The following is a 24253-nucleotide window of genomic DNA, read 5'->3' as shown; positions in this document are numbered from 1 at the left end:
AGTGCACTCAGATTCATCATGGTGCAAGAGGATGGATTTGTTTTAGAAGCGGGGGGAAGGATTAGGAACTGCCTCTGTGAATTAGGGGATGTCCTTATGGGTAGAATGATAGGGAGGGCAAAGTGTGTGTGTGTGTGTGTGTGTGTGTGTGTGTGTGTGTGTGTGTGTGAGAAGCACAGGGTGGGTATAAGGAGCAGAAATGGATTGAATAGGAGTAAAGTATGGTTGTATGAAAGGGAATTTATGCCAGCCCTCTAACCAGAATTCTGAGTCCCTCCAGTAAGAGGTGACATGGGCAATTGTGATTTTTTTTTAAAATAAAATTAGCCCCCTTTTTGCTGCCGCCTTCCAGACTTTTCAAGTTTGCTTTAAAACAGAGATTTTAAAATGCGCCCTGGGGTCGGCGAGTCTGTTCTGTATTCCTTCCCACAGTCAGCTGGTGAGAGTTTCACACAGACACTGCGTCCCCACCCAAGTTATCTCATGAATTGCGAGCATTTCTTGCCATTGCTGAGATGCCTGTGCATGTAGGAGCGCTGGATGCAGTGGCCTTCATTCACGCAAATAAGCACAAGGCTTGTCCCTGCCAGGCCAGTGGGAAGAAGCCTGGCTGTCTGGAATCTGCTGGGAGCCCTGGAGGCATGTACAGACTGCCAACGCCAAACTTCACGGCTTCCAAACCAGGACAGAGAAGTGTGTGTGTGTCATTGTATTTGTACCTAGTACTGCTATGTGACTGTCACCATATAGGTTACCGTGTGACTGTGCATGTCACTGGGTGTATCACTGTTGGGTGACTCTGTGTGTGTGTGTGTGTGTGTGTGTGTCACTGTGTGTCATTGAGAGGCCAATATTTTAAAAAAGCTGAGCTCCTCTGTATAGACCCCCCATTCCATCCCATCCCCACCGCCCTTGCAGGCAGCATGAGGTTGTAAAAATAAAAAAATACATTTCATGACTGTGGTAAGCCCTGCCCCCACCCCTTGATGCAAAACACCCGGCTCCAGGATGCCAGGAGACTGGTACCACCACCCCTCCCACCCCAGACCTGTAGAAAATATTTCTCTGATGCCACACCTGGATTGCCGCCCTCATACAAAAAAGAGATCTTTGGTGGTCTAGTGGACAACCGCCAGGTTGATGAGCTCCCAGCAGTTCAGCACTGATCCTCCTCTCTATGTCCAGCTCCATCTGCCGCCCCCCCCCCCCCCCCTGAATCTCCCCGTACAGCCGCCTGGACCCCCAGTGCCAGGATTCACACTGTGCTTCTGGTGAATCCATTTCCAGGCCTTACTGCAGAGCACCTTAGCCTGCACATTTTCTAAGAGCCTGCAGAGCAAGGAGGGAACAGCTGTAACTACCCTCCTCCAGCCTCCCTGCTGGGGCAGGCAGGCCATATGTTTCACCCAATGGAGGCTTTAATATCTCAAGAAACCCACATATTCAAGAAACAGCATTAGTGGATGGAGATGCAGCTGCCGGTGTGTGCTGATGTGGTGCCAGAGGTCATCTTCTATCCTATGTAATTTAATTTGTGTTATTTATTTATTTATTTATTTTTAATTTTTATATACCGGAATTCCTGTATACAATACAAATCAGTCCGGTTTACATGAAACAAAAAGATAGCCCTGGTCTGGGAAGTCAGGCCGGGGTATTTTACAAAGAACATTGAACATTAATATATAATACATTGAACAATAACATATAATACAATCCTTGAACATTGAACAATAACAATAAATACTTAAATTAAGCCATTTAGCATGTTAAACTTAAATTATACTTAAATCTAAATTGAATTTTTTAATTTTGGAAAATATTGTGTATTATTAACTGTAATACAAAATATTCCCAAGTTCTGTCAAGATAAGGCGCTTAGTTAAATTCTGGAGATTGCTTAGATTCAGTCAGGTTAAGGCGCTTAGTTAAATTCTGGAGATTGGAACGCTTGCCTGAAACGCTTGCCTATAAACGCTTGTTATTCTTATGTCACAGTTTAGCAGAGAATTCAGCTTGAAGTGCTGCTTTGTCTGGCTCAAGAGCCTATCCACCCCACTGGCTGCTTTTCTTGTATAGACTTCTAGAGGACATGTATAGGCTGCTTTTCTTGTATAGACTTCTAGAGGACATAGAATTAACGGAGCAGCTAGTTAAGTTAGCCGGATATCCCTATCCGGCTAACTTAACTGGGATATTCAGCAGCGTGGTCACACCGCAGTGCTGAATATACCCAGCTATCTTGAAGTTAGCCAGATAAGTGTATACGGCTAAATTTAAGTCAGCCCTACGGTGTGACCAGAATTAGCCGACTAACTCTGGCCCGCCCCGAAATGCCTTCTGACCGCCCCTGAATTATGCGGCTAAATTCTAGCCATGAAACGAGTTATGCGGTTAGAATTTAGCCGCATACAGATTCAAATATTGCTGCTTTGCCATTTAGACTGATAACTTTTCAGTTATCCGCCTCAATGTGTATAGCTCCCTGATGAGTCCTGGGAGACTACGAGGGACATAAGATTACCTGAAATAAATGCCATTTCTTCCTCTCTTTGCTTCCTGATGACTCCACCTTACTGAAATCTCTTCTCTGTCTTGTTTGTGTATCTTGACTGTATTGTAAGCTCCAGGGAGCAGGAACTGTGTCTTCTATTTGACTGTGCAGTGCTGTGTACTGTATATGTCTTGTTGCACTACATAAATGATTGATAGTAGTCCCAAGGTCCACTGAAAGCCTCTGGTGCCCTCTGTCTGTCGTCGTCAGCTCCGAATCCAGTCAGTGACGACTTGTACATGTGTTGCCAAAGTAGCTGTAATACATAAAGAGGACAATTTTCAGAAGGATCTAGCATGGTAATTGAGGGATTTGGGACCTGCCGGGTACTTCCTGGAGATCTGGACTGGCCAGGGTCGGAGACTGGATGCTGAGCTCGATGGATCACTGGCCTGCACCAGGCATGGCGATTTCTTATGCTTTTATGAGTTTTCAAGCTAGGTCCGTGGGGGCTGGAAGTTGTCCTGGGTGGCAGGGATCACTCACAAGAGGGAAATGCAGTATTATGCCACATTCATTTGGTTTTCAAATATACACTCGTGTTTTCCTGCTCTTATCCATATGCCGCCTGTACAGCGGTTACAAAATTCGCAGGCATTTTTGTATTTTTTCTAGCTGATTGCCAAAGAAAAACTACCTGGGCACTACTCACAGACCTTGCTCTTTGTACCTTTGCACTCTAGTTAGAAAATAAAAGGGAAAAATCCCCTCTCTGTTACTCTCCATCGTTGCCTATCTCATTATGTCTCTCTCTCTTCTTTCTCATCTTCTCCCTCTCCTTTCTTTCCATCTTTCTCTCTCTTTTATCACATTCTACTCTTGCTCCAGAAATCAAACCCTCTTTATATGAAGGTAAAAAAAACAGCTTTTACTATAATTAACCTAAAGGTACAGGTTAGCAGTGCATTGAATTCAAGGCTAGACCCAAGAGGAGGGGGTGCTGTTGTGCTGTTTGTCAACAGGAGCCTCCCACTGACAGTAGTGGGAGGAAATATTTAAAAACAGGGAGTGGGGGGTCAATCATTTCAGAAACTCTTATCTTTACTCTCAAAAAAGGTCAACAGATTTTTTTTTTAAATGTGTTTGACCGGAAAGGAAAAAGAAGCATGAATTTGTCCAACGTAGGAGAGAACAGAGGCGAGAAATAGCAGGATGATATTCTGAGGAAGATAAGCAGGAATATTTGGAGACCTTTCTTAAAGAAATGCATTCATTGCAGTCACAAAGTCATTCAGGGGTGATCAAGTCTAGCTCTATTATTCCAGCTCCCACTCACAAAGCATTCTGGGAGCTGTAGTCCTGTTTTCTCACTAGGAAACGCAGATGACCATCCCTGTGAAGAGTGCTTTGGGATGCAAGAAACATAAGATGAGATTAGCACTAGCATTCTCCCAGAGAGCCTTTGAGGAGAGAGAAATTCTTCATTTCATTCAGACTTTATTTACTTTGTTGAGAAATGAGCTGCTTTTACCTATCAGGGAGATGATGAATCTTTTATCCCTGAAAACCCCAAGTTTATTTGGGGTTCGGGAACCCAGCATTGCTCCTTGGTATCTGCCTGCTAAGATCCATGGATTCAAATATAAGTGTTGGATTAACCAAAACTTCTAATTCTCTCTGTTTTCTTTCAGGCTGAGTGTATGAACTTTGTCAAAATTCTGCATTCATACAATCGAACCCACCTATACACTTGTGGAACAGGTGCCTTCCACCCCACCTGTGCCTTCCTGGAGGTTGGCCAGCGGATGGAGGTAAGAGCCAAAGTTTATTCCAGGGACAGGATCCTGGGTTTCACTACTCATGACAGACTGAAGTACTACAATGCTGGAGCCCTAACTAGCTCTGACAGCACACTGTTGTGAGGAAGCCCCCACTACTGGGAATCCCAGCTGGATATGTCAGGACACTGTTGTGAGGAAGCTCCCACTACTGGGAATCCCAGCTGGATGTGACAGGACACTACTGTGAGGAAGCCCCCACTGCTGAGAGTCCCAGCTGGATGTGACAGGACACTGCTGTGCGTAGAGTTGTAAATTTTCTAGAAATTTTGAATTAAGAGAAAAAAACAGGAAGAAATTGAAAAACTGAGAAATATTATATAATTAATTGTACTTGAACAGCAATAAAGTGCATGACATGAACAGACATTTATTATTTATTTTTGCCAGAAAATTATAAAGAAATCTTATGCACAAAATTATTCACATCAAAAGCAATTTTACAAAAATGAACAAACATAAAATAAACATATGTTATAAAGGGTCATAGGCTATGACATTATACTGTTAAACACGTGGAGGGGCATATGTTCAGTGTAGACTCTGGTTAAAACCGTTTCTGTGAGGTAAACCTGGAAGATGTAGTAGGCTAGATTGACAAGCTAAAGAGTAGCAAATCACCTGGCCTGGATGGTATGCATCCTAGGGTACTGAAGGAACTAAAAAAAATGAAATTTCAGATCTGTTAGTTAAAATTTGTACCCTATCATTAAAATCATCCATTGGCCACCCTCCCCCCTTCAGGAACAATGTAACCCCTTTGTTTAAAAAGGGGTGATCTGGGAAACTATAGATCAGTGAGCCTGACTTCAGTGCTGGAAAAAATCATGGAAACTATTCTAAAGATCAAAATCACAGAACATATGATAAGTTATGGTTTAATGGAACACACAACCAGCATGGATTTTCCCAAAGGAAGTCTTGCCTTACAAATCTGCTTCATTTTTTTGAAGGGGTTAATAAAAATATGGATAAAGGTGAACCGGTCCACATATTGTATTTGGATTTTCAGAAGGCATTTGACAAAGTCGCTAATGAGAGGCTTCTAAGAAAACTAAAAAATCATGGGATAGGAGACGATGTCCTTTCATGGATTACAAACTGGTTAAAAGACAGGAAACAGAGAGCAGGATTAAATGGTCAAATTTCTCAGTGGAACAAGGTAAACAGTGGAGTGCCTCAGGGATCTGTACTTGGACCGGTGATTTTCAATACATTTATAAATGATCTGGAAAGGAATACAGCGTGTACCCTTTGCAGATGACACAAAATTATTCAGAGTAGTTAAATCACAAGCAGATTGTGATAAATTGCAGGAGGACCTTGCAAAACTGGAAAATTGGGCATCAAAATGGCAGAAGAAATTTAATGTGGACAAGTGCAAGGCGATGCATATAGGGAAAACCCATGCTGTAGATACATGATGTTAGGTTCCATATTAGAAGCTACCATCCAGGAAAACAATCTAGGGGTCATAATGGATACTACATTGAAATTGTCAGCTCAGTGTACTGCGGCAGTCAAAAAAGCAAACAGAATGTTAGGAATTATTAGGAAGGGAATGGTGAATAAAACAGAAAATGTCATAATGCCTCTGTATCGCTCCATGATGACACTGCACCTTGAGTATTGTGCACTATTCTGGTTGCTGCATCTAAAAAAAAAAATAGTTGTACTGGAGAAGGTACAGAAAAGGGTGACCAAAATGATAAAGGGGATGGAATGGCTGCCCTATGAGGAAAGGCTAAAGAGGTTAGGGCTGTTCAGCTTGGAGAAGAGACGGCTGAGGAGGTATATGATAGATATCCATATAAATATGGGAAGTCTAGAATGGGTAAATGTGAATCGGTTATTTACTCTCTCAGATAACAGGACTAGGGGGCACTCCGTGAAGTTAGCATGTGGCACATTTAAAACAAATCGGAGAAAATTCTTTTTCACTCAATGCAAAATTAAGCTCTGGAATTTGTTGCCAGAGAATGAGGTTAGGGCAATTAGTGTAGCTAGGTTTAAAAAAGGTTTGGATAAGTTCTTGGAGGAAAAGTCCATTAACTGCTATTAATCAAGTTGACTTAGGGAATAGCCACTGTTGTTACTGGCATTAGTAGCATGGGATCTACTTAGTGTTTGCCAGGTACTTATAACCTGGATTGACTACTGTTGGAAACAGGATGCTGAGCTTGATGGACCTTCGGTCTGATCCAGTATGGCAACTTCTTATGTTCTTATACAAATCATATTGTGTAGTTTGTGTCTTGATGAATTTTAATTTCATACAAAAAATTAACTTTGATTTCCTATTGAAATTTCAAAATGGAAAAGAGAAACAAAGCAGAATTTTCATCATGTGTTTACTGTGTGTTTGAAAACTTATCAGATCTGGTGCCTTGTGGGCTAAGCACCAGTCTCTATGTGCATTAAAAAACATAAATGGTGGAGAAAAAGGCATGGTGGATCAGGCTGAAAGGCTAGGACTGTATATACCATGCTGGTCAGCAAAAGCTTCACACACCTCTGTGATTCCTCTGACAACTCCCCAACTTCTTCTACAACTGATAACGGCCTCTGTTGAATCCACCCCTTGGGATAAAGGTGGTCTAACTCCAAAGGGTATCTTCAAACAAAACTTTTATTTTCCTGTTCTGGGGTTACCAGCAGTCAGAGTAACACTTATGAAGATCACCGATTTCTCAGGGTACTTTAGTCTCTATCACCAGTAGCAGCAACAATGACAACAACAAGAAAACACACTTCCTCCATGAAACTCCTTTAGCATGGCATCAACTCCTTTCTCTTTTTCCCCTCTAGACCTTAGTCCATCCTTTTCGGAAAAAATAGCTTTCATTACTCACTTTTTTTTTTTTTTACATCTTCCCTGGTCCCAGGAAAGAATTCCCCACACTTAAAATCCATGATTGCTCCAGGTGACTCAGTAACACTCCCCAGGAGTATATTCTGCATCTCCTGGAGCCATGGACCTGCTGGATTCCAGCCACTAGCTGCAAGTAGGGCCATCCTGGGGTGGGGTGAGGGAGGGGAGTATGGACAACCACTCTGGGGGGCCTCGCACTGCCATGGTAGCCCCTCCCCCAACACTGGATCCTGCAGCCTCTTAAAGTCAGCCCTGCCTGCAAGGAAGGAGAGAGAAACTCTGCATCCTGATTTAATTCCAATTAAATTTCCCAGGTTAAGTACCTAAACCTTTTGAAAACCGACCTCAGAGTTTCCCCCCCCCCCCCCCCCCTCTTTACACTTCTGACTATGAGGAAGCTTTCTTTGATGGGAATCTTGGCTGGGCCTGACAAGACACAGTAGTGTGGAAGAGACACTGTAGTAATTGATAGAGTCATTCGTTGGAAATCAGGGGAATTCCTGAGTCTCTCAAGTATTTGAATTTCACTGGGGCCTGGCCTAGATCCTCACACACTGTATCTCTATGGTGAGTAAGGATTATAATACCAGTGAACACATCATGGGTCAAAATATGCAAATCACCTTATGACAAGATTGTGGAGATACCAAGAATGGGAGGAGCTTGGAAAAGCAGAATACTGTGACACCGCTCTCTGTGCTGAGGCTGTGTGCAAGTGATTAGCAGAGGGTAAATATTCCAGATCATAAGGAGAAGATGAGCCAGTCCAGGTTTTCAGCTCCAATTTCCAAAGTATGTTGGGAGCTTTTTAATGCAAAAACTTGGAAACAAGAGTTGAAAATCCAGGACCGATCTCATGTATCTCAGTACATCCTCACTGGAAGGGATGATGCTCTCCTAGCCATATCAGTCACTTCTGTGGATCCCCTTTTAAATCTCACTGCAAATTTAAAGATAATCTAAGCATAAATCTCACTGCAAATATTGAAAGTCACATAACTCACTCTCATTAGTGGCAGCAGGATGAGTGATGTGGTCATGTGACCTCTGTGTTCCGAAACCAAGTGGGCAACCTCCCAAGTGGTTAGGTCACCCATTCCTGGTTTTCTAACAGGCATAGGCAATTCCAGTCATCAAGGGCCACAGATCGGTCCGGTTTTCAGGATATCCCTAATTAATATTCATGAAATAGATTTACAGACAACTGAACAGTGTGCATGTAAATCTCGCTCATGCATATTCATTAGAGAGATCCTGAAAACTTGAACAGTTCGTGACCCTCAAACATCAGAGTTGCCCACCCATGCTTTATAACTCCACATGCTACCTGAAAATCTCCTCCCCCCAGGGCTACAAATACCAGAATGCATAAGAACAAAAGAAGGGCCATGCAACCCAATATCTTGTCTCTGACCAATTGGGATCTCTAGGAGGTAGCTGGCAGGTCCCAAAGAGAAGATCCATTCCTTGTTGCCCACTCCCAGGGATAAGTGGTGGCTTTCCCTACATCTACCTGGCTAATAATTGTTTATGGATTTTTCTTCAAGGAACTTGTCCAACCCCTTTTTAAACTCAGCTATGCTAAATGCCATGACCACATCCTCCAGAAACAAATTCCATAACTTGATTGTGCGTTGAGTGAAAACATACTTTCTCCAATTTTGTTTTAAATTTGCTGCTCATTAGTACAAGGACCGTGCAAGACTGGGAGAGTGGGCATCCAAATGGCAGATGAGATTTAATGTGAACAAGTGCAAAGTGATGCACTTAGGGAAGAACAACCCAAATTATAGCTACACAATGCAAGATTCCACCTTAGGAGTCTCCATTCAGAAAAAGGATCTGAAAATACGTTGAAATGTTCTGCTCAGTGTGCAGCAGCAGCCAAGAAATCAAATAGAATGCTAGGGGTTGTTAGGAGAGGAATAGAGAATAAAACAGAGAATATCATAATGCCTCTGCTCCATGCGACCTCATCTCGAGTATTGTGTGCAGTTCTGGTCACTACATCTCAAGGAAGGTACAGCAGAATTAGAAAATGTACAGAGAAGGGCGACCAAACGAATAAAGAGGATGGAACGATTCCTGATGAGGAAAGGCTAAAGAGGTTAGGACTCTTCAGTCTGAAGACGAGTTGGCTGAGGGGAGATATGATAAGAGGTCTATAAAATAATGAGTGGAATGGAATATGGGTAAATGCAAATCAATTGTTTACTGTTTCAAAAAGTACAAAGACTAAGAAGCATGCAATTAAGTTACTAGTAGTACATTTAAAACAAACTGGAGAAAATGTTTTTACTCAATTCATAATTGAGCTCTGGAATTCGTTGCCAGAGTGTATGTTAAAAGTGTAGCTGGGTTTAAAAAAGGATTGGACAGGTTCCTGGCAGAAAAGTCTATAAACCAGTATTAAGGTGGACTTGGGGAAATCCACTGCTTATCTCTGGGATGAGCAGCAAGAAATCTATCTATTTATTTAAAAACTTTTATATACCGAAATTCATGTAGATAGCTACATATCACTTCGGTTTACAGCTTAACGATAACAAGCATGTATGAATGCGTTACATTGAACAAGGGGTATAAGAACTTGGATTAACGGAACTGGGATTGAAAGAAATGAATAAATAATAGGTTCTTCTGAGGAGCCAGAAATTAACCTGGGTAAAGATCCAAGTGCCTACGGAGATAACATAGGTTCAGGGTACATGGAGAATAACTTAGATTAATCGACTGCAGAGATGGAAAGCTAGCCTGGGAGGTAGTCTATTAGCATACAAGGAATATATTAGCAAGGTCATCTGAGTTAATGGAAAGCTTGGTCGAACAGCCAAGTTTTGAGTCTTTTTTTAAAGGTACTAGGGCATTTTCTAGTCGGAGTTCTGGAGGTAGAGAGTTCCATTGCGCCGGGCCTGATGTGGACAGGGCTCGTTTTCTTAATGTAGTTTTGATGGGGGGAGCAAAGAGAGTATCTCTGTAAGCTGATCTCACCGGTCTGGAGGGTGTGTGAGTCCGAAAAGGAATATTGAGCTCCAGTGATTCTGAACTTAATTGGGAGCCAATCTACCCCTTGGAATCTTGCCAGGTACTTGTGACCTGGATTGGAAACAGGATACTGGGCTTGATAGACCTTTGCTCTGACTAAGTATGGCAAATCTTATGTTCTTATGACTAAAGGAAATGCCATGAAACCATCTGAAAGAGTTAATAACCATTCCCTGTTTATCTTTTTGATCCCCCGCCTTCTCTGTACCTTTTCTAGTTCTGCTATGTCTTTTTATTGAAGTGGGATAACCAGAATTGCACACAACACTCAAGATGCAGTTACACTATAGATCTATACAGAGGTGATATCCTAGTAATAGGTGAAAGTTCAAAACCCAGCTCTGTTCAAGTATCTTCCTTCAGGAAGTGTGTCCTGCGTCTGTGCAAAACTTTAGTACAGTTATTAATGTGCCCTCTTCATCTCTAGGATGCCGTGTTTAAACTAGACATGAGCAAGACGGAAGATGGAAAAGGGAAGAGTCCATACGACCCCAAGCATTCAGCTGCCTCTGTGCTCGTGGGTAAGGAAGAGGGGGGGAACTATGCACGGTGCTTCAGACCCAAACCCCACCTATGAAGCGATCATTGTCTGCATTCTGGTAATACTGACAAAATCCCAGAACTGTTTAAAGTCATTAACAGGAAGCACTCCTAGGGCCATAGAGACAAATGGGAAATCCCCTTTAATTACTACCAGAAGCAAATTGCTGGGCAGACTAGATGGACCATTTGGTCTTTATTTGCCGTTATTACTATATTACTATGATGTATCTGGCCCTTAGTGTTCTGTTACACATATAAAAACTACTTCCAGTTTTTTTTACACTACCCAGGAACAATTTTATTGATTTGTTTACACACCTAGCATTGTTTACATTATTGGAATGAAAAACTCCCAATAAACTTGAACATGCACAGGAACAGCAATTAGTGCTGTTTACAATAACAGTACCCCTTACTACTTGGTTTCATTGATGGTAGTGCTTCCAGTGTTATGTTTACAGTAACAGTACCCCTTAGTACTTGATTTCATTGATGGTAGTTCTTCCAGTGTATGTTTACAGTAACAATACTCCTTAGTACTTGATTTCATTGATGGTAGTGCTTCCAGTGTTATGTTTACAGTAACAGTACCCCTTAATAGTTTATTTCATTGATGATATTGCTTCCAGTATTACGTTTAAATTAACAGTACCCCTTGAGATTCTGTTTATAGTAATTTGTAATAATGACCACTGTAGAACAAGTACTGGTTTCAGTACAGTGTGAAACTGAGGGTCTTTCTGCTCACTTTTGGAACCACAGGTGATGAGTTGTATTCTGGAGTGGCAACGGATCTGATGGGGAGAGATTTCACCATTTTCCGCAGCCTTGGCCATCGGCCATCTATCCGCACTGAGCAGCACGACTCACGCTGGCTAAACGGTTAGTTCAAAGAGCACAAGGGATGATTCCCATCAGGTTGACAAGGCAGCTTCTAATCACCAGGACCAATGGTGATCCAAATCTCCTGACAGCAGCAGGATCAACAGCTCCTGTTAGCTCCAGAAATAGCAGTCACCCAAATCCTCTTATCAGCATTAGGATGATAGATCAGCCATGATCCCAACCCCCTGTCAGGAACAGGTCTAGCAGTGATCAACACCTCCTGCCAGCATCAGATTTGAGTCAGGTCCTGTTAGTACAACTCCCATCCCCATAACTAGGGCCAAAGCCAATGTAGTGTTAGGTGTGCAACCCTGGAATAGGCCGATCCAGGTCTCTAAAGCATTTCGGGCATTGTAGTCCTGTTTTCACTCCACCAGGAATGCTTAGGGATGCAAAATAGACAGAAACCAGCACAGGCTGTCCATCCAGTCATCATCATCTGCTTCCCCAGCTCAGTGGGGGTGAGGTGATGCCGTAGGCGGAAAAGGGGGTTACGAGACGGGGACAGAACGACAGTTTGAGTTCTTGGTATGAAAGATTCAGTATCATTCTTGTTGACATGCATTACAGTTTGTCCTGCCAGTCCTAGTCCTCTACTTGTTCATAGGATTGCAAGTAGAAGAATGCATTTTTCCCTCCTTCCACTCTCCCTCTGGTGGAAAGGTGGTTTACAAATTGGAATAAATAAATAAGAAGACTTTGGAACGGGTCTTACAGACACAGGCGCAGATGATGTGTTCCTCTCCCTTGTAATTACGCCAGTGCTGCTATGCTTTTGTAAGATGGGCAGCCGCCCACCAGAGCTGAGAAGCATGTAAGAACCAGAGGCTGGATCTCCAGATCCACTTCCAGTCCTGCTCGAACATTCAGCAGACTCTGCAGGGCATGCTCATTACCTGACAGATAATACAGCTGTCTTGCTAATAAGTCCCCGTTCATCTCACGCTGGTCGGTTCCTCACAGATTTTGTTTACATGGTTCCAAAATTCTCTTTGCGCCTCTTGCCTTTTCTCCGTGCCATGTGCCTGCTGCTGTCAGCACCCGGGCCTTCCTTTTCCCCGAGTTTTCTGAAAGGGAAGGACAGTTGCAACCTCCTGGCATTTAGTGGAACTCAGTCACATTTTTTTCCATCCCAGAACAACATGTCCAAAGGAGGCGCAGAGCAAAGGCAATCAACACTGACATGTTTCTCATTAAAGGGGACAGGCTCCGAGCTTTCCTCCCTTCAGCACTCGAGCAGCCTTGGATAATAAGGAGTTCAAGTCACTTAGTTATACAGCCAGCCAGCTCAGTGACTGTGCTCCCAGGGGGCTCCCCAGCTCTGTAGCATAAATAACCTGCGGTTCGATGTAAATTATTAAGGTAGTAATTTTGGAACATTGCGAGAAACTTAACTGGCAAATATACACACTACACCAATTTTCAAAGAGGACTCACGTCCATTCGGGTACTGCAGCTATATCACTATTCCCAGAGGGTTTACAGTCCAAGGGTCTGATTTAGTAAAGCTTTTCTCTCATTCTGTGTCTATAGGAAAGATTTGTGGTAAACGAGGCTTTGAGTTTGTAGCTGAGGCAGTGAAGTGGCAGTGGGATTTAAACCCTGGCTTCCCTGGATTGCAGCCCGCTGCTCTAATCACTAGGACTACTCCTGCACTCCCACTTTACCCCTCTGCCCCAGAGCTATCCACTCACCCCAGAAGTCCCTCTGAAAATTGAACTCCATTCAGGAGAGTAAGGTTCGAAGGCTTTAGGTGCCTAATCTTGTGAGTTAGGATCCTAAATTAACCCTTTTGAAAATGTACTAGGGCAAAGTGCCTAAGGGGCCAATATTCAGAAAAGGCTGAGCTCCTAAATTTAGACCTCCTAAATTATGTGCCTATTTTCAGTCAAACTTAGGAGCATAATTTTTCAGCTGAAAAGTCATATATATTTAGGAACCTAAAAATTAGAATTCTAAATTTAGGCCTCCTATTCATTTAGGACCCTAAATTAGATGCAGTGCTGAAAATCAGTGGTAAGGTCTTTGTTTCCTCACCCTAACTCCACCCCCATACCCACCCATTTTTTTAGACTCCTAAATTTGGGAATTTAATGAAACTGGGAGGCCAAATTTAGGAACTTGGCCCTAGTACATTTTCAAAAGGGCCAATTTAGGGGCCTAACTCCAAAAGTTATGAGCTTAAACCCTTTGAAAACTAATCCCACTGAGGACCACGTGCATGTTTTTGCTTTGATTATTGCCCCATGGAAAAGGTACATTTTCAGGGCAAAAATATGCAGGTGGTTCCAGTTATTAAAAACTATCCACGTAAGTGCTGTCCCCAACCAAGCCCCACACCAGGAATGCTTCAAAACAAACACAGCTGAAAGTAGCTGAATTATTGACATACAGGGGTGCTTTTAGTCACATAGAGGAAGGGCAATAATAACAAACCTATTTCCACAGGTAAAACGGCCCTTTCCTGAGTGATGACTGCTAAAATAGACCCCCCAGTATTGTGTGTGTATAGGGAGCAATTCTGGAAATCTCCACAGAGCCTTGCAAGCCTGCAGTTACTTGAGTCTTATGGATTTACAAGCCCATTTTCAAAGGAAACCTTACATGGGATAAGAGTCTCTGCCGTCAGGCAGCTTTGCTCAGGGAGGGAAGAGGGACCGTGCTGGGTTTTAGTTTGCCACTTCTAGGCTTAGTATTTGAAGCCTGCATGCGCTCATGTTTCCGTTTGAAACTGCATCTAAGCTAAGAACTTGCAATCTAAGATCGCAGGCCAAACCACAGGGATTTATCTGTTGGTGGGATTCAGTGGATGCAGTCCCTCTTCCATAGACTGGAATTCACTGCAAAGGGGGTAAGGTCCCAGCCTGTATTCCTAAACCAGGGTTTCCACAATGCATTCTGGAACTGGTAGTTGTGTTTTTCAAAGGACGAAAACAGAAGAAAAAAATTCCAGCAAGCTTTGGCATGGGAATCCCAGGCGACCCAGTGAACATGAAACCATCCCGTGACCCTCTCTGCCCCAGTCATGTCTCTTAAGCCAGGGCCGTGCTGCAATCCCAGGTCTGTCTCGGCCAAGCTCCAAGTGGTCTAGTGGTTAGAGCAATGGATTGGAAACCAGTTCCTCTCACTGACACTCCTTGTGACCTTGGGCAAGTCATTGTATCACCTGTTGCCTCAGATACCCAAGGATTGTAAGCTCTTTGGAGAATACTTACTATAATTGTACAGTAATGCATACATCCAGGATAAAAACTGAATATTAGTCATCCTCAGTCCATGCTGCACCTCTGGTGACCTATCTTCATCTCCTGCATGAAACGCCTGTGACTGTCTTCAGATGCCCTGGTCCATGGCTTCCTCCAGGCATTCAGTGACGGTTCTGAAGTTTCTCCAATCATTATGGTTCTAAACCAGGTCTCAGCTGCTGGCTTGGTTGATGCTGCACTGCCACCTTGTGGAATGGTTTTGCAGCCCATGTCCCAACACGAGCCCTGGAAGATGTCAGTCTGGCTTGCAGAGAGTAAAAATGCAGGATTGCAGAGCACACCAAAAATAAAATGAATTATAAGAGAGTCAACTAAGTGGTTGGGTAAAGATGGTATGTTTAGAAGGCTAGCTAATGTTTAAAGAGGCATTTTTATTGCCCATGTAACACTCACTGACCCATACTGGGGAAGAAACTAGTTACTATATTACATTTAAGAGTAAATAACATAACTGATTTATTTTCTGTCTACTGCTACCCTATTGTTTGTTTGTTAATCTTTTTTTGTGCCTTTTCTATCTATGCAAGCAAATGTATAATTAACTGTCTCAGTTAAAAGAAAACCATCCAAATACTTGGGTAGAGATCACACACCTGCTGAATATTTAAAGATGTAATTTTCAGGAATACCAAGGACCCTTTCTAGGTACTGGCTCAGTTACTTGCAAGCTAATTTAAAAAAACACAAATCCACATCTGTAAGAGTGGACTGTAATAGTTCTGAAAGCTGCAGCCTTAATTGTGTCACCTTCTGATTTTCCTTAACTAATTTCACAATTATTATAATTTATTTTGCTTTTCATTTTTAATATAGCACGTTCAGCATCAGTCTTACAAACACTGCGGATGGTGTACTGTTAACTACACTATCAGTAATTTATATAGCACTGCAAGCTATTCACAGCACTGCAGAGTCAAATAAGACACAATCCCTGCTCCCTGGGGCTTATAATACAGACAAGACACAGAAGAGATTTCAGTGAAATTGGAGTCGTTATGAAGAAAAGAGAAAAAGAAATGGCATTATCTTAAGGCAGGGGCCCCAAAACTATGGCCCGAGAGCCCTAGGCTGAACTTCATCTGGCCCCAGCAGCAATGGCAAAAACAACTTGATCCAGCCCATAACAGTAACAAAGAGAAATTACAACTTACCTGATAATTTCCTATTCTTTAGGACAGTCAGATGAATCCAGAGCAAATGAGTTATGCACTCCTACCAGCAGATGGAGACGGAGTATCTGACGTCACAGTATATACACCCCTACGGTTACATCAACCTGCCAGTGTTCTCTTCAAAAGCACCTGTGGACAGACTAGCAAAAAACTTGATGAAAAACAGATATCCATTGCAATACTCCGCCAACAGGCAAAAATGTAATAACATTAGACTAGGGACTGGAGTATCACTTACCAGTAAGTCCTGTAAAATGTAGGCACACAGGAGGATCATTATGCAATCATATGGCAGCCAAGGGAGGGAAGCTGGATTCATCTGACTGTCCTAAAGAAAAGAAAATTATCAGGTTAGTAGTAATTTCTCATTTCTTAGCGTCCAGTCAGATGAATCCAGAACAAGTGGGATGTACCCAAGCTACTTCTGAATAGGGCAAGGGGCTGCCTGCAGTCCAGTCAAAGCCGCACGTGCAAAGACCGCATCTTTCTGGGCTTGCACAGCCAGATGATAATACCTGAAAAGGTGTGTAAGGAGGGCCACGTCACAACTCTCGATGGGAGACAACAATCTAACTTCTGCCCATGAAACTGCCTGAACTCGAGTGGAATGGGCCCAATCCCGACTAAGTAACAGTGTCCCAGCATCCACATATGCGATCGTGACTACCTCCTAAATCCAGCCAGTTATTGAGCCCACGAGACTGGCTCTCCCTCTCTAGTACTGCAATGGAGGACAAACAGGTTATCTGACCTTCGCAAAGGCCCAATGACCTCCAAATACCTGACAATATGCCGCTTGACATCCAAGGGCCGCAACAGAAGAGACTCTTCTACATCTCTCTAACTGACCAGAGATGGCAGGGAGACGGACTGGTTCTATTGAAACTCAGAGACCACTTTCGGTGAAAAGAAAAATGTCTCCTGGCAAGACAAGACCTGCAGCTCAGAAACCCTACGCACTGAACAATTTGCCACAAGAAACACTGTTATCAAGGTCAGAAACTGCAAGGACAGAGTACATAGCGGTCAAAATGTAGGGCCTACCAAAAAACCCAAAACCAAATTGAGACTTCATAGGGGCACCGGAAACGCAAAGGAGAATAAGATGTTCCACTCCTTTCAGAAAATGGACTACATCAGAATGAGTCAACAAGGATCCACCATTGACCGGACCCCTGAAATAGGCGAGAGCAGTTACTTGTACCCTTAAGAATAAAGGGTCAAGCCTTTATTCAAGCCATCCTGCAAAAATTCCATAATGAACGGTATCTTGACTGAACAAGGAAGAGGACCGTGCTCCTCACATCAGGCCTCAAACACTCTCCAAATCCGCACATAGGCCAAGGAAGTGGAGAACTTTCTAGATCTTTAGCAAGGCAGCAATCATTGCTGAAGAGTATTCACGTTTCAGCAAGCAAACCCTGTCAAGGGCCATACCGTAAGACAAAATCAAGTCGGATCTTTGTAAAAGACAGGCCCCTGCTGCAACAGGTTCCTGTGCACCACAAGTCAAAGAGGCAAATCCACCAGGAGCCTCCGCAGATCTGCCTGCCACAGTCTCGTAGGCCAATCTGGAGCAACCAAGAGCACCATCCCTCTGTGGTGTCCGATCCTTCAAATCAATCTGCCTAACATGTGCCATGGAGGAAAGGCATACAGCAACTTGTCTTCCAGCCACTCCTGCACTAGGACATCGATCCCCAATGACGTCAGATCTCTTCTGCAGTTGAAGAATCGTGAAGTTTATGCAGTGCGCAAAGTCGCCAACAGGAACGGGAGACCCCAGTGATCCCAAATCAGCTGAAACTCCTCATCTGACAATGCCCACTCTCCTAGATCCAGACTCTCCCTGCTGAGAAAGTCTGCTCTTAGGTTGTCTTAGCCTGCTATGTGCGAGGCTGTGATCATCTGGAGACGCACCTCAGGCCATTCCATAAGATGATCTATTTCTTGCAACACTTGCTGGCTCTTGGTACCTCCCTGCCAATTGATTTAAGCCACACTCATTGCATTGTCCGACATTATGTAGACAGAGCAACTCTGCAACCTGTTGCCGAACTGTAAACATGCCAACCGGACCTCCCTGGCCTCCAGGTGATTGATGTTCCAGAGAAACTCTCTGCACGTCAGCGCCCTTGCACCGTCAGCTACTGAAAGTGAGCAAGGAGTCTTGCATCCATTGTCAGGACTAGCCAATCCGGAGGGAATAGCAAAATTCCTTTCTGTAGATGATCCACCTGCAGCCACCACTGCAGTTGGGAGAAGACCTCCATTGGCAGGTGAAGCCGAATCAAATAGTCCCAAGACTGTGGATTCCACTGAGACAGCAGGGAGTGCTGAAGAGGACGCATATGCACCCTTGCCCATGCCACCATTTCCAGGGCGCCGCCATTAAGCCAAGGACCTGCAGGTAAAACCATACGGTTGGGCTCAGAGTGTTCAATAACAGACGGAGTTGAGCTAGCAACATCTGAATTCGAGCTTCCGGCAGGAACACCTTGGCCTGCTTTGTGTTGAACTGAACTCCCAGGTATTCCAGTGACTGAGTAGGATGAAAACTGATCTTGGCTAGGTTCACCACCCAGGCAGTTCTCTTCCAGTGACTTGGCATGAATCAGCCAGTCATCCAAATATGGGTGTACTAGGAGTCCATCCTTTCTCAGCATTGCTGGTAACTACTTTCATTACTTTGGAACAGGTTCTAGGAGTGGTGGCCAGAACAAGGGCAGTGCCCGAAACTGAAAGTGGCATCCCAGAACTGCGAACCGCAGGAAGCGTTGATGTTCCAGTCAGATGGGAATGTGGAGATATGCCTCGGACAGATCCAGAGAGGCAAGAAATTCCCCCGACTTCACGCCCATTATCACCGAGCCGAATGTCTTCATGCGAAAGTGCTTCACTTGCAGATGATGATTGTCACCTTTGAGGTCCAAGATTGGATGAAAAGAGTTCTCTTTCTTTGGCACAATGAAATAATGGAAAATCGTCCTGTATTTTCTTGAGATGTGCACACTGAGACCACAGCCCTCATACTGAGGAACCTTGTCAATGCAGTTTCCACTGCCTATTTTTTTTTTTTTTTTTTTTTTTTTTTGTGGTGAGTGGCAGGGAGACACCATGAACATGCCCCAAGGAACACTGCGAAACCCCAACACACATTTCTCTCATATCACCTTCAGGACCCACTGATCCGATGTGATTTCAACCCACCTCTGATAAAAGAGAGGTATCCCCCTTTCTTCTGTTCATGGGGCTAGGTCAGCAAACCTTCATTGGGAGGCTCGGGAGGTTCCACTACCCGAGCCTGCATCTCTTCTGGGTTGTCGGGGACGAAAAGACTGAGACTGTAGAGGAACCCTGTAGAGGACCCTTTGAAGGTCGTTCCTCTACAGGGTCCAAAATGTTTGGATCCTCTAGTACAGTGATGGCCAACCTTTTGAGCTCAGTGTGTCAAAATTCATAAAAAAGCCGAGCATAACTCGGGTGGTGTGTCACTTCTAGAAAAATCCATAATTGTGATATTTGTAGCTCTAATTAATAACAAGTTATAATTTTAATATATGTACTGTATTTATTAATAAAGCAAAAACAAATAATTATTTACCTTGCCTGCTTAGTGACTTTTTTGTTGCTGAATTTCGTCAGCTAAATCTTCAATTAAAACACTCTCTCCCCCTCCACCCCCCCTCCCACACAAACTCTTACTCCCCTGGATTTTCTCATACACACTCATGCTCTCACACTCACTGGCTCCCTCACATACACACAAACACACACACCCAGGCAGGCTCCCATTCATTTTCACACCACTCCCGCTCCATCCTCCGGGCACGCACCAATTCATTGTCACACACACAGACCCCCAGGCAGGCACCAATTCATTCTCACACACACAGACCCCCAGGCAGGCACCTATGCATTCACACACATACACCCCCAGACAGAGTCCCATTCATTCACATGCACACACTAAAGGCGGACCCCCCTCACTTTTGCCAGCAACCTCGGAACCTCTCTCATTCCTCTGCTGCCACTGTCACTGCTGCCACATGACTATTGGGGATGTTACTATTCTTGCACATTCCCAAAGATTACATGTACCAATCACTAAAAATATATATATTTTTTTTAACCTTTGCTGTCTGATCTTAGTTTTCTAATTGATTGGTCACAGGCTTTTTTTTTTCCACCTTCCCTTTCTTATTTTTTCCACCTTCCCTTTCTTATTTTTTATTTTTTTTTTTGCCAATTCCTTTTATATTGTCTTTTTTTCTGTTTCTTTTCTCTCCATCTTCTTCCCTCAAACACACAGTCAGGTTCTCATTCTCACATGCATTTCTCTCTCTCACACACACACACACACACACACACACATACACAGGCTCTCACTGGCACATGCTGTCTAACTCTCACACACACAGGCTCTCTCTCACTCCCACATGCTGTCTTGCTCAAGCACAGGCTCTCACTGTCACATGCTCTCTCTCACACACACACAGGCTCTCACTGGCACATGCTGTCTAACTCTCACACACACAGGCTCTCTCTCACTCCCACATGCTGTCTTGCTCAAGCACATGCAGTCTCTGCAAACATTCAGGTCCTCACTCTCACACACAATCTCTCAACTCATGTCATACACGCGCGCACACACACAGACCCTCAGCCTCTCTCTCACCTCTGGGCCTCCTCTTCGCGGGTCGCGCAGGATGGGCTCTGCAGCGGCCCTGCTACCGGGCTTCTTCCTCTTCTCAGGCCGCTGCGATTTGAGATTCGCGGCGGCCCGTAAGTGCAAGCGATGCTCCTCTTCTGCACGCACTGATGCTTCTCCTCCTTACTGCCCACGCGGCTCCGGCAACGTTTACTTCCGGGGCCGCACAGGCAGGAAGGAGGAGGAGCATCAGCGCGTTCAACACGATCTTTTTCTTTGGGCTGTGGTGAAGTGAGCCTCACCACGGCCCTGCCTGTTGCTGCGCCTCCCTGCGCCCGGGGGCATTGGGGGGGGGGGGGGCTGGAGGGATACTAAAAAACTAAAAAAACTAATTTTAAAGGGTTGGCGCAGCCGAAAAAAAAAAAAAGGCTCTGCACAGCCAATAAAAAAAAAAAAATCGATAGTCCCGAAACGCTAGGCGTGTCAGCAAAAACGGCTCGGCGTGTCACCTCTGACACGCGTGTCATAGGTTAGCCATCACTGCTCTAGTACAACCTCTCATTTGAAGGGAATGCTGCATTTGCTTCTTATCCTCCGGCAAACGAGGAATCAGAGATTCACGTCACTTACTGTCCAGTTTCTCTAACTCGCAACCAAACAAAGGTGAGCCGTTAAGGGTCAATTTGGTGACATTAGACTTGGAGGTCACATCAGCCAACCAATTTCTCAACCATAACTGATGCCTGGCACTACTATCAAAGTCACCCCTCTGGCTGAAGTGCTGATCAAATCACAGCCCGCCTTCACCAAGAAGGCAGCAGCTGGTTCCACAACTGGCCTGGAGATTACTCCAGAGTCATCAATCTCCTGGGAGAGAAGCAAACAAGAGCGAGCCATCAAGGAACTACAAGAATCGATCTGCAAGGTCATTGCCACTGCTTCAAATGCTCGCTTAAGAATAGTCTCAATCATTTTAGCATGAGCATCCTTCAATGCCACTTCTCCTTCCAAGGGAATAGTGATCTGCTTGGAGACTGCACACACAAGTGCATTCCCACCTTGGGAAAAACATAAGCGCTCTCTTACCACTGGATCCAGAGGATATAGACCTTCAAAAGTCCGACCCCCTTTGAAAATAGCCTTTGTTGCACCCCATTCAAGATCAATTAATTCCTGAATGGCCTCCATCACAGGGAAAAAACAAGAGGCTTTACGCAAGGAAACCAAAATGGGATTTCTCTTTGGCTCAGACACTGAATCTCCCCCAGGAACTCCAAGCAATTTTCAAGGTCTGGGAAATCAAAACTGGCAGTTCATCTCTATGAAAGAACCACAACATAGTTCCATACGATTCTAATCCAGGGGAATTTCACCATCCTCAAGACAGACAGGATCAACGTCATCATCCATGCCGTCCGGATCTCCATCCAGAGGACCTGCTGCCGCTCCTTAGAAAGCACGCGAAAAGCCATTGCGGCCCACGACATGGCGTGCAGCGAAAAGCCTCAGAGTGGGGCTTAGCCTAAGGAGGCTGCTCAACCAGCCAGGCTGCCCACATCCCTCGACCTCCCACGGACTGGAATGAATGTTGGACTGGTGTGCAAAGCACAGAGAGCAGGGGAGGAGGAAACCCTGTACAACAAAAAACCTCCTGCTAAGTCTCTGAATCTATCTCTTTTTTTTGTTTAACTTACCAGAGCTCAGCCGTATCTGGCTGAGCACAGAGACTGTCTCCAGCTGTGGGGGGAGAGGGCATGTGCCGTCACCGCCTTGCTCGGCTTCTTGCACTTGCTGCCTTTCAGCTGCTCAAGCAGCTAAGTCTACACCCACAAAATCAACTACCAGACCAAGGCACACATCTGAAGGACCATGGAAATCACCTCAGGAATTCTCAACTGGGGGAGAGACCATTTGGTATCACCACAGGAGAGCGGGGTGAATTTTATCCTTAATTCTCCTTTATTTTAAAATATCGCAATCCCCAGTGGGGAGATGCACATCCACCATCTGCTGGAGATGGAGAATACTAGCAGGCTGATGTAACTGCAGGGGTATATATACTGTGACATCAGTTACTCTGTCTCCATCTGCTGGTAGGAATGCATAACCCACTTGTTCTGGATTCATATGACTGGACACTAAGGGGGTCATTTTCAAAGGAGTTACGCATGTAAATGTGACGTACTATCGTAGCAATTTTCAAAAGCTATTTACTCGAGTAAAGTGCACTTACTTGAGTAAATCCTATGGACAATTCAATGGCATATATTGTAGCAATTTTGAAAAGCCCACTTACTTGAGTAAAGTGTATTTACTCGAGCAAAAACCAGTTTTGCTCGAGTAAATGCTTTTTAAAATCTACCCCACAGAAATAGGAGTTTGATCTGATCTGCAGTGGCTACCGCTAGCTCACTTGGAAGTTCAAGTGGCAGTATGTCAGAGCGACATCGGTGGGGCATGCTGGTGCACTGATTGCCTGCGTAATGCATTGCTGATGTTAATGCTACTTATGGAGGTGAAACTACATGAGCTGAAGATAGGGAAAGAGGCTGCAGCAAAGCCATAATGATTTCTCAGCCACTAAGCAAGACAGTGCAGGTCACACTGAGCAAGGCATTGGCCATAGTGAGCTATGACTTCTGCAGGGTGGTGGGTCTTGGAGCTCCCAACCACGCTGCCATCTTTATGAAGTTTTGGGGGAAGGGGCATGGACATTGTCCGCTAAGGATGCAGGCTTCATAGGCATAGAATGCAGACTTCTTCATTATTATAATCCAGATACCAACACTGATTGTCTCTCCCTGAATTAGGGCCTCCAGAAGGGCATATTTTGCTCATACCATGAATCTAGCATGTTTCAAAAAAGGGAAGTGAGAGGAGGTGAAAAGGGAAAAAGCCCAATTATTTTTTGAATGCCCTGTCAGAGTATTTACAGGCAATATATGATGATATTGTTTTTCAGAAACACTCAAAGGCCTTTCTGTTCCTTGAAGGTTTTGCTGGTGAATAGTAATAGACATAGGTAGCGGAAAGGGGAGGCCACAGGGGCCATGAACCCCCACAAAATTCAGCTCACCACCAGCAACGACTGCTCCCTTCTCCTAAATTTCCATCTGGCTCCCTACTTACCAAGCATATCTGGAAGCTGAAAAATGCAAGAGAGTGAGACCTCCTCTGGCTAGAGTGCAGGGTTGCCAGGTTTTCATGAAAGAACAAGCACTTTTTTAAAAAAAAAAACAAGCCCAAAAAAAGCCCAAAACACGTGAAATTGAAACACCAATGTCTGTGAGTCGCATAGATGTCAAAGGAGCTTAGCTTTTTGCATGTTGCAGAAGGTCTGCATGATGTGCACGAATGTCACACTTACAAAATGTGCACATAGCCTTACTCTCATTGCTGAAAACAGGCTGAATCCATGCTTTTAGTTCACGTTCCTCTTCCCACGCTTTGCATTGTGTGTGTCAGAGTGTCTGAGAAAATGTGTGTA

At 44.2% G+C, this 24253-nt stretch overlaps 1 protein-coding gene across 3 annotated transcripts in view; it reads left to right on the top strand.

Annotated features, from left to right (window-relative positions):
- SEMA3B (semaphorin 3B) overlaps positions 1–24253 on the top strand; it is a 198126-nt gene that overhangs the window by 134154 nt on the left and 39719 nt on the right. For all 3 annotated transcript variants that reach the window (XM_029599589.1, XM_029599591.1, XM_029599590.1), the window contains exons 5-7: positions 4186–4305; positions 10677–10770; positions 11555–11674. In XM_029599589.1, coding sequence (XP_029455449.1) covers positions 4186–4305; positions 10677–10770; positions 11555–11674 — 334 coding nt within the window. The remainder of the gene's footprint in view (positions 1–4185; positions 4306–10676; positions 10771–11554; positions 11675–24253) is intronic.

Source organism: Rhinatrema bivittatum, chromosome 4 (genome assembly GCF_901001135.1).
Source record: "Rhinatrema bivittatum chromosome 4, aRhiBiv1.1, whole genome shotgun sequence".
Classification (NCBI taxonomy): domain Eukaryota; kingdom Metazoa; phylum Chordata; class Amphibia; order Gymnophiona; family Rhinatrematidae; genus Rhinatrema; species Rhinatrema bivittatum.
This window is presented reverse-complemented; position numbering and strand designations above follow the sequence as displayed.